Source organism: Sapajus apella, unplaced genomic scaffold (assembly GCF_009761245.1).
Source record: "Sapajus apella isolate SASKATOON/1434 unplaced genomic scaffold, GSC_monkey_1.0 scaffold10, whole genome shotgun sequence".
Taxonomy (NCBI): domain Eukaryota; kingdom Metazoa; phylum Chordata; class Mammalia; order Primates; family Cebidae; genus Sapajus; species Sapajus apella.
In genome coordinates, this window is record NW_022436950.1 from 7,669,118 (window position 1) to 7,679,722 (window position 10,605).

The 10,605-nt window shown below is 53.5% G+C and overlaps 1 protein-coding gene across 4 annotated transcripts; it reads right to left on the minus strand.

The window, feature by feature from the left end:
• Positions 1-4,519: 4,519 nt before the first annotated feature.
• ALPI (alkaline phosphatase, intestinal) lies at positions 4,520-9,609 on the minus strand. Of its 4 annotated transcripts, XR_004269027.1 has the most exons (12): positions 9,442-9,585; positions 9,244-9,360; positions 9,017-9,132; positions 8,639-8,813; positions 8,390-8,562; positions 8,022-8,156; positions 7,855-7,927; positions 7,590-7,724; positions 7,308-7,499; positions 6,968-7,084; positions 6,380-6,858; positions 4,520-4,531 (listed from the first exon to the last, which is right to left on the minus strand). XR_004269027.1 is itself a non-coding variant. In XM_032277918.1 (11 exons), exons 1-11 carry the CDS (start codon positions 9,506-9,508, stop codon positions 6,560-6,562), a joined length of 1,599 nt encoding a protein of 532 aa, XP_032133809.1. In that variant the 5' UTR covers positions 9,509-9,585; the 3' UTR covers positions 4,944-6,559. The 4 variants fall into 4 exon arrangements, 3 of the variants coding, with proteins under 3 accessions (XP_032133809.1, XP_032133812.1, XP_032133813.1); XM_032277918.1 differs by lacking the exon at positions 4,520-4,531 and having other exon boundaries at positions 4,944-6,858; XM_032277921.1 differs by lacking the exons at positions 4,520-4,531; positions 7,590-7,724 and having other exon boundaries at positions 4,944-6,858; positions 9,442-9,609.
• Positions 9,610-10,605: the final 996 nt, after the last annotated feature.

Genomic DNA, 10,605 nt, shown 5'->3' on the forward strand with positions numbered 1-10,605 from the left:
TTTTCAAAAACATGGACGACCCAAGAGGATATTAAGTGAAACAAGCCAGGCACAAGGGGAGGTGAACGGGGAAGGGGAGAGGTTTGTCAACAGGTACAAAGTTACAGTTAGTAGGAGGAATAAGTTCTGGTGCTCTACTGCATAGCAAGGTGACTATAGTTAATAATAATTATTATATATTTAAAAACAGCTGAAAGATGGGATTTTACTTTTTTTTTTTTTTGAGACAGAGTTTTGCTTTGTTGCCCCTGCTGGAGTGCAGTGGCCTGATCTCAGCTCACTGCAACCTCCACCTCCTGGGTTCAAACAATTGTCCTGTCTCAGCCTCCCATGTAGCTTGGATTACAAGCATGTGCCACCATGCCCAGCTAATTTTTGTATTTTTATTAGAGATGGGGTTTCACCGTGTTGGTCAGGCTGGTCTTGAACTCCTGACCTCAGGTGATTCCCCCTCCTCGGCCTCCCAAAGTGCTGAGATTACAAGCGTGAACCACCAAGCCCAGCCAAAGATGGGATTTTAAGTGTTCTCATCACAAAGGAATAATAAATATTTGAGGTGGTGGATATGCTAATTAGCCTGACATGATCATTCCACAATGTATATATGTATTGAAACATCACACTGTACCCCATAAATATATACAATTATTATTTATCAATTAAAAATAAAATAAAACTGGCCGGGGCATGGTGGCTCATGCCTGTAGTCCCAGCCCTTTGGGAGACTAAGGCAGATGCACTGCTTGAGCCCAGGAGTTCAAGGCCAGCCTTCGCAACATGGCAAAACCCTGTCTCTACAAACAATACCAAAATTAGCCAGGCCTGGTGGTGTGCACCTGTAATCCCAGCTACTTGGAAGGCTGAGGTGGAACGGTCACATGAGCCCAGGAAGCAGAGGTTACAGAGCGGAGAACATGCCTGGGAGACAGAGCTAGGCCCTGTCTCAAACATAAAAAAGAAAGAAAACACACACACACACACGCGCGCACACACACACACACACACACACACACACACAAATAAAATAAAATAAAATCTATAAACACATCCACACATAAAGCAACCCCATTGAATGCCTCCTCCCCAGCCTCCCTACTACCCTGCTGCAAGGTTCAAGGTGCCCAGAGGGCTGCATGGTTCCGTCCCAAGCTGGGCCTGTGCCCAGCATGAGCTCATCAGGTTGCAAGGGAATGAGATGGTTCCTGGCTTCCCCGACCTCAGCTGCCACCCAGGATCCCGCAGCCTCTGGCAGAAGCTCATGGCTGATTCATTGGATCAGCAGGCAGCTCAAATCCCCAAGAAGCAGTCACATGGTGCAGTCAAATCGCATCTTTCCTTGTCTATATTTTGCATAAATAATAATTTTAAAAAGCTCTTTCCATCCTGTGGAACCAAACCATTGCAGGGACTCCTGTCAGGAATCTGTGTGGAGAGGTCTGAAGGTAGCTCCTTGGGGAGAATTTTCCTTTTCTCTAAGGAGCCCAGACAGGGTGGGTGAAGGTGGGGAAACCATGCTGGCTGATAACAAATTTGCAAATCTGGTGAACAAAGCAAGGGCCAGAACAGGGCCCCAGGGCCTGGCCACCTCCCTGTTAAGGGTGGATAGTAGCCTCATCTTTTGACAGGGGCTGGTGCTTCCTCCTTGAAGGGTAGGTCAAGAGCCACGTGACTGGTTCCTAGGCACCATGCCAAGTGCATTGGCAAAGACTGGCATCTCTAGTGGCAAGGTTCTCTCAAGGGGAGCTTCCAGCTGCTTGCTGGTGTAGGGGTCTGGTGTGTGCACTGGTAGCGAATGAGGAAGCTGGGGTCAGCTGGGGTCAGCAGGCCCTGGGCTGCCTTAGATGAAGGGATGCAGCTGCTAACCCGGTGGGGAGGCTTGTTCCTGGAACCAATGGGGCCAGGGCACGATCAGATGCAACATCAGCACCCAGGCCAGAAGGGCACAGCTGGGATTCCACTTGAGTCCTCCCCAGAGGCTACAGGGAGTGTGGGCCTCTCTCCCTAGATCATGAGGCTTCCTGTGCCAATCACTGGGGCAGAGGCTCAAGGGAACTCAATGGGCAGGGGGCTCTGAGTCTGGTGGGGACTGAACCTGTGGTGCCTTCTGGAGTCTGTGCTCTACAGGGAGTGATGCCCCTGCTCACAGGGAGTTGCTCAGCCTGAGCATCCTGCCCAATACTCAAGCACTTCAGAACTAACCTGGACCTTGGGGTTTGGTTAAGGGATGTCAGGCCCTCCTGAGTGCTTACTGTTTGCTGAGCTCACCACATGCCTTGCCACAGCCCTGGGCTGTGGGTGCCCCAAGAGCTCATGCTGAATATCGAGCTGCGTGCTGGCACCTTCACCCTTCATGCAGGCACCCACTCCAGACAGTTCTCAGGTGTCCCGGAGGAAGGGAGGTGGGTGCCCCAGGCCAGGGGTTGACACAGTACCCACTCTGGATTGCACACTTTCTGTGGATTGCGAAGGATTATTAGAGTTTAGTGTGTCTGTCTAAGTGGATTGACGGATTATATGATCTAGTTTTAACTGAACTCACCCTCCAAAATGGCCAAGTGGCTCACACAAGATTACTGTAAGGAATCTGCAGCTAGCACTGGAAAGCTGGAGCAGGTGACCACAGGAGAAGGGAGTGCTGAGAACTCCACATTACTCCTGGCTGAGCTCAGGGCACAGACCTGAACAGAAGTTCGCCCCTAATATATAAAATAAGCAACAAAACTCTTTGAATTTCTCCCACTCTGTAGTTACAGCTGAAGCCTGCCATGGGTGCCTTGTGCCTGGAGGTACTGGTCTTCAGCAGTGTGAAATCCTCACCGTTGGCAAGGTGTCTAAAACTAAGCTTTCAGAACCGAAGAGAAGCCTGTGCAGTTTTTTCCCAGCAATGTTTAAAGTTCTGGCAGTTCAGCCCAGTACTTCTTAGTATTTCCCTAAGCAATGATAAATATTTGGAAAGCTCTTTTAAAGTTTTTGCATGATAGCATGAGACTAAAAACACCTACCACCAAGCAGACACTTATTCTTTCTGCTGCAGGAAACATGGCAGAAACAATGAGCAGTAAATGATCTGCCGACAAACCGAAAGGCATTTCTCTGTCAGCAAACACCTTCGGAAGATGTAGAGAAAACACTGCCGAAGATTGGAAGAAACTCGTGTTAGAGCAAATTACCCAGTGTGGGAGGTTTGCTTTGCAGTGGGCTGAAAGCGCAGATGTTCCCAATGTGGCTCAGCTGAAGGTATTTGCCAGGTGCTGTTCCAATAATGAAATACACACACTGCTGCTTTCTTTTCTTTCTTTGCTTTTTTTTCATGAGCCATTAAAGAGAAGATATAGCAGACAAGATATATTGCCAATAGTAAATGTCTTCTTTAAATAAAAAACAATGTCTTATGGGAAACGGTAAAAATGCGACCATGGATGGAATAGCTACTCAGAAAGGATTTTTTCAAAAAGGATTCTGGATACGAATCAGGGTGCAGGGGTAGGTTCGTCCTTAGCCCTCACTTGTTGGCTCATCCCCAGTCTAATCAGCGTAGGGAGGAAGTGGAAGCCTGAAGGGCACATAGAATTTTGCAGGAGGCCATCGGTGGGCTAATTTTATAAAGCCAAGCCTGTAGTGTTAGAGTAGAATCTTTACTACACTTAGTAAGGAGATTAGGTGTGAACTATCTTTATGGCAAAATACCGAAGAGGGTCGTCCCAAGTTTCCCTCCCTCTCTGCTTAACTTTCCCTCCCCCCTTATTTTTTTAAAAATTTATCAGTAATTTTTAATGTATGTCTCTGTTTCTGCTTCCCTGTGATTCTTTTTTTCCTTGTGAATATTCTTTTTTCAAACTTTAGATTCAGGGGTACATGTGCTTGTTTGTTACACGGGTAGACTACATACTGGCAGGGATTAGGCTTCTAGTGAACCCAGTACCCATATAGTGAACTTGTACCTGACAGGTGACTTTTCAACCCTCGACCCCACTCCCACCTCCCTCCTTTTTTTTTTTTTTGAGAGGGAGTCTCCCTCTGTCACCCAGGCTGGAGGCAGTGGCATGATCTCAGCTCACTACAACCTCTGCCTCCGGGGTTCAAGTGATTCTCCAGTCTCAGCCTCCTGAGTAGCTGGGATTACAGGTGCCTGCCACCACACCTAGCTAATCTTTGTATTTTTAGTAGACACGTAGTTTCACCATGTTGGCCAGGCTGGTCTCAAACTCCTGACCTCAAATGATCCACTCACCTCCTTTTCCCAAAGTGCTGGGATTACAGGCGTGCGCCATCATGGCTGACTAATTTTTGTATTTTAATAGAGATGGTATTTCACGATGTTGACCAGGCTGGTCTAGAATTCCTGACCTCAAATGATCTGCCCCCATTGACTTCCCAAAGTGTTAGGATTACGGGTGTGAACCACCGTGCCCGGCCTCCCTCCTTCCTAAAGACCAAAGTGCTTACACTTTTGAGATGACAAGAGCTACTTGTTTTAGGCAATCAGGAAAAAGCTTGAGAAATAATAAATGTACTTTTCTTGCATCTGCTCCTTCAAGGTAAAGATGTCCTTTCAATGAGAAAAATGAGAAAGTAATCATCTTGGAATGAAAACTCATGCCAAGGAAAGAACATTTTTTTAGAACAGAAATTTGAGAGTGTTTTCATTGATATATGAATTTTGTGGTCAAAAATGTATGTGACTGATAAAATCCTCATCCCTGTACATTTAAAAAAACTTAAAAGCAGATTATATATTCGAATCTGTTTTTAAAAATTTAGATATAATTTCCACACCATAAAATTAATGATTTTATTTTGCTTTTTAGACATGGATTCTCGTTTCCCAGGCTGTAGTCCCACAGCTGTTCACATGTGCGATCAGGGCTCCTCCAATCAGCTCCAATATTTTTGTGACAGCCACTAAAACCCAGGATTAAAAAATCTACCCTGAGAGCCAGATCTTCAAACTGATGTTTCACAATTTTATTTCAAGGTTTTAGTAAATAAGAAATCATATTGAATCGTGGCACTATTTCTTGCAAAAGCAAGATGCTTTTTCACACCTCTGTAAATGTACAAATACATTTGTAATACTGTAGAATTTGCTGGAATATGTGGTTGATTTCACCTTTATTTAATTGTTTTCAGTGTTCTCTTGGGGCAGGTGTGGTACTAAGTATGGGTGTACCGGGATGGGTGCTCCAGAATGCTTTTGGAGGGAGATCAGAAACACCAGCGTCTGCTCCTTCACCAGCTCTCACCTCTGCCCTCTACCCTCTACCACCCACACCCTCTGCCCAAAAAACCAGACCCTTCTCCTGGCAGCAGCCAGAGTGCTCATTTCCCAACCAGGGCGGGCCACAGCCCCCTCGAAGACCTCCAACCACACCCCTCCACCCAGACTTCACGGTCCCCTATGCCCCCCACTCTCCTGACCCAGCAGGCTTTCCCCTCTTCTACCCAGCTACCCACTCACCTACTCTGATCCAGCTACCAGCCTCCCAGAGCACCAGCCAGCACTGCCCCAGGGCCTTGGCACTGCCTTGCTCAAGCCCCCACTCACTCTGTGCAGGTCTCTTGCTCAACCGTCTGTCTGCTCCTCAGCAGCCCCTCCTGGCCTGCATTATCCACCCCTCCAGACACTGTGCCCACAGGCACTCATGATTTTTTTCCTAGGAAGTAGTACTGGCATTGCATTGTCTAACACTTCCTTTTATTATTTATTGCTTTGTCTCCCAGGAGAATGGAGGCCTTGAGGAGGCAGGGGAGTCTTCCTTGTTGAGAAATCTATGCCCAGAGTTCAGATGTCCTGGGAGGGGCCACAGGCTCTGGGTCTGGGCTGCTGCCCTGCACCCAGAGCTCCCCAAGTGCTCCTTGGATCTCCTTAACTGGAATCGGCATGGGGGGCTGGGAACATCTGAGTGGCCTCGACTTGGGGCAAGCGTCTGCCTCATTGGTCTCCTGGTCAGGTGCAGGGTTGTGGAATGATCCCAGTGGGGAGACAACAGAGGACTGTGTCAAGGCCCCCCGGGGATCCCCACCCCAGAGCCTCCTTGGGTGGGTTACAGGGTTAGAAGGTGGTTTGCAGGGTGGTGGGAAGCTGCTCTTCTCCAGGTGTCCTGATGCACTCAAGTCCTTAGCTGCCAGAACTGAAGCTAAGAATGGTGGGGCACACGGTCTGAGTGTGTCGTGTCCCGGGTAGGAGGACATCTCTGGATCCATGCCTGCTTGGTCCTCCTCAGGCTAGAGGCGGGCTGGGGGCTGGGTGGCAGCCGCATGGCACAAATCTGCAGTCTCTGGGGTTGGGAGGAAGAATCAGAGAGCAGCTGGGGGCGGGGTGGGGGGGAGGTTGGTCCTGCAAATTCCAGGCTCAGCTCCCCGGCTCCCTGTGCTTCACCCTGGAGGGGATACGGAGCGAAGAAGGGCAGCGCCACACCAGCTGAGGCTGGTTTATCTCTAGGAGGTGAAGGTCCGGCGGCAGGACACCTGTGTGTGTTCTGTGGGAGTGGCAGCTCGGGACAGGGACCAGGGCACGACCCCTGGAGGTGGGGAGCAGGAGAATTCCGGGGTGGGGCGTTCAGGGAGCAGCGGCCGTCCCCAGCAGCAGCAGCAGGGTCCCGGCCAGCAGAGGCAGCGACTGGGGAGCCAGGTGGGCGGCGTTGGTGGTGCCGGCGGGAGGGGTGACGGGCGCCAGGTCGCAGGCCGTGTAGGGCTCCAGGCAGGCGGCGAAGGCCATGACGTGCGCTACGAAGGTCTGCTCCTGCACACCGTGCACCAGGTGCGCCTGCGGGCCGCGCGCGAACACCGCCACGTCTTCGCCTCCGTGGGTCTCCGACGACAGGGGCACCGCCGCCTGCTGCTTGTAATCGGGGCTCCCTGGTAGGATGGTGAGTGCAGTTCAGGGAAGGCGGGCGGCGTCCCCCTCCCGAGAATACCGCCATCCCTGGCCCCCTGACACCCCGAGCCGCCATCCAGCCCCACTCACCGCTCTCGCTCTCATTCACGTCTGGTCGCACGCTTGAGTTGAGCACATAGCCTGGGCCATTGCCATACAGGATGGACGTGTAGGCTTTGCTGTCCTGAGCCTTGCTGGGGGCCAGCCCTGTGGGGAGATGGGGGTCCCTGTGGTTGAGCTGAACACAGCTGTGGGAGCGCCTCCCATGTGCCAGGCATCGCCACTTTTTGCCTGTTCAGGGATTAGGTCCTCACAAGATCTCTACAAGGCAGGTGCCAACATTACGCATATTTGACAAAGGAGAAAAGCGAGGCTCAGACTTCACCCACATAATTGATGCAGCAGCACCTGCCCCTCTGCCCAGGCCTACCGAAGACAGAGCTCCCTCGCAAGGTGTATCCACCAAAGGAGAAGACGTGGGAGTGGTCAGCGGTGACGAGGGTCAGCGTGTCCTCCTCGTTGGTGAGCTGGCCCGCCCTCTCAATGGTGTCATCAAACATGACCGCCTCCGTCAGCGCATGATAAGCTATGCCCTCATGATGACCATGGTCGATGCGGCCGCCTGCAGGAAGGCCAGAGCGGCATGATGCTTGAACCTGCCCTGCCCTGCCCTGCCCCGCCTTGCTCCACTCCCCAGGGGGACACCACACACCCTCCACGAAGAGGTAGAAGCCGAGGGGGTTCCTGCTCAGCAGGCGTAGGGCGGCCTCCGTCATCTCCATCAGGGAGGGGTCTCGTGTGGGGTCTCGGTTGATCTCATATTTCGTGTCTCCGGGCTCAAAGAGGCCTGTGGGGCAAGGGGCTCGGTGGTGACTGGCAGGCTGGGTGTGGGAGGGTGCTGGCAGGTGTGCACACAGGCTCGGAAGGTGCCATCTGAGGCTGTCCAAAGGGTGCCAGGGCAAGAAGGGGGTCATTACCCATGAGGTGGGTCACAGAGAAGTCCAGGGAAGCCTGCATGAGCTCAGTGCGGTTCCACACATACCGGGCACCCTGCAGGGACACAGCCAGGCCTCAGCCCACAGCCCCGAGCCCCACACCCCTGCACTCCCCGTGCAGTGACCCTGCACCCACCAGCCCCCATCACCTGGTGCTTCGCCAGCCATTCCTGTACCAGGTTCTTCCCATCCAGCCTGATTCCATTCTGGCTGGCATCACTTGGGTACTCAGGGTCTGGGGTCCCCGTGGGAAACATGTACTTTCGGCCTCCGCCCAGGATCACCTGGGGACAGAGGATGGGGCAGGTGGGTTTGGGGCCTGACTGGCTCCGTGGCCCCTCCTCATGCACAGCCCCTGGCTCCCCTCACCAGGACTGTGGAAAGGGCCCCGCCTGTGCTGCACCTTCTATGCCTCCAACCTCCAGACCCTGCTGGCCCCATGAGGCTGTTGGTTGCCTGGATCTGAGCCTGTGCTCCCCCCCTCCACTCTGCCCAGCCCTTGGCCTTGGGGTCTCACGTCAATGTCCATGTTGGAGATGAGCTGCGTGGCCATGTCCTGGCAGCCCTCCTGGAGGGCCGAGGCAGGCATGTCAGCATCTGAGTACCAGTTGCGGTTCACTGTGTGTGCGTAGGTACCGGCTGGTGAGGCGTGCTGCACCCGTGTGGTGGTCACCACTCCCACTGACTTCCCTGAGGGTGACAGAGGTCAGGATATGCGACAGAGGTCTGTGACCTGGCCCTGACCCTGCAGCGGGCCCCAGCTCACCTGCCTTCTTGGCCCGGTTCATCACTGAGACAACCTCATTGCCGTGGGTCGTGTTGCACTGGTTAAAGCGGGCGGCTGCGCTCAAGCCAATGGTCTTGTAATTGGCCTTGACCCCACACAGGTAGGCTGTGGCTGTGCCTGCGCTGTCTGGCACCTGTCTGTCCGCATTGTACGTCTGGGGACGGAGACACCCTGAGCTCTACTTTGGGGCAGATACACAGACCCCAAGCAGAGCCCTGGTTCTGGTCCTCTGGAATCCTAACTGCCCCCAGCTCCTAACTCAGGCCCCAGCTGTCCGGAGTCCCTCCCTCCTGTCACCCTCCATATCCTTGACCCCTCCCCTCTACTTGGAGGACTCCGAGGTGGCCCAGCCCTCACCTTGGACAGAGCCACGTATGGGAAGTGGTCCATGGCCAAGGGTGTCTCAGGCCCCAGTTTGCCATTCTTCTGCCCCTTTAGGATCCTGGTGGCTGTCACTGTGGGTACCCCCATCCCTGAAGGAGCAGAAATGTGTGAGGCTTGGGCCCCAGGGCTGTCCTGGAACCACCAACAGTCCGGGTGCTGGGGCTGTGAGGGCTGCAGGCTGGACAGCCTTGCTCACTCACCGTCGCCCAGGAAGAGGATGAGGTTCTTGGCGACCCTCTGGATGGGCTGCAGCTTCTTGGCAGCATCCAGGGCGTCAGCTGCCTGGCGGTTCCAGAAGGCTGGGTTCTCCTCCTCAACTGGCCAAGGGGAGAGTAGAGATCAGGTCAGCCTGGCTGAGGGGAAGCCCTGGGTGCAGAACAGCAGGGGGGCCTCATTACCTGGGATGATGCCCAGGGAGAGCTGCAGCCTCAGGCCCAGCAGCAGCAGCACCCACAGCCCCTGCATGTCTTGGGGGCAGCAGGAGGGAGGCGAAGTGGGGACAGCAGATACCAGCTACAGTGCAGGCTACCTGGGTTTAAATCAGGGGAGGACTTTGCCCCTGGCAATAAATGCTCCACGTCTCTCCTCACGCCCCTGGTGTCCATCTTGACCCCACCCAGTCCTGTGACCTGAAGCCAAGCTTGCTGAAGGGAAGGGACAGGGTGTGGCTCCTAGTGCCACCCCTTCCTTTGCCTCATTGGCTCATATTTCCCAGCTACTACCTGGCTCTGTTCTGGTGTGAAGAGAGGTGAGACTGGGAACACACAGCCCACGAGCCCCCGAGGAGCATGAAAGGAGGCACATTCGGTGGCCTGGCTGCCCTGGAACCCACTTGGTGTGTGTGGGTGCCCACGCCTATGTCGTGAGGATGCGGGGTGGGGGGAAGGGCCAGTGCCCTGGGCCACCCAGGCCTGGGCTGCGTCTTCCAGAGTAGCTTGTGCACTTGAGGTTGACCCCTGTTCCCTTGCACAGGTAGATGGAGCTGGGGTGAGTCTGTTTTCCATGGGCCCTGGGCACACCCAGAACTGTAGCCTGTCACGTGGTGCTCAGAGTGAACCTCAGGCTGAGTTCAAAAGTATTGCTCCAGTCCAGACATCCCACTCTGAATGTGTACCCAAAGGAATGCAAGGCAGGGACATGCTCCCAGCATCCACAGCAGCCAAGAGCTGGAAGCAATCGACAGAGGCATGCAGAAACCAAACAGGGACCCATGTCCAGAGGAGTATCATGCAGCCTTGAAGAGGAAGGAGCCCCGACACCTGCTACAACGTGGATGAACTTGAGGACATTATGCTCAGTGAAATACACAGTGCCAAAGGACAAATACTCATGAATGCACTTCTCTGAGGTCCCTAGAGGAGTCAAATTCGTAGAGACAGATGTGGAATGGAGGTTACCTGAGACTGGGTTAGGGCTGGGGTTGGGGTTAGGGTTAGAGTTGGAGTTTAACGGGGACAGAGCTTCAGGGCTGCAGGGTGAGAACGTTCTGGAGATCAGCTGCACAACAATGTGTGTGTACTCAACATGGCCGCCCTGTACACTTGAAAATGGTGAAGGAGGTA

Bases quoted from the DNA above. Each gene is read 5' to 3' on its own strand.
- ALPI (XM_032277918.1), bottom strand. From the start codon at position 9,508: ATGCAGGGGCTGTGGGTGCTGCTGCTGCTGGGCCTGAGGCTGCAGCTC. The intron at 8,563-8,638 runs GTGAGCTGGGGC...TGTCACCCTCAG, and splicing joins GAACCGGGCCAAGAAGGCAG to GGAAGTCAGTGGGAGTGGTG. The intron at 6,859-6,967 runs GTGAGTGGGGCT...CCATCCTACCAG, and splicing joins CGTGAATGAGAGCGAGAGCG to GGAGCCCCGATTACAAGCAG.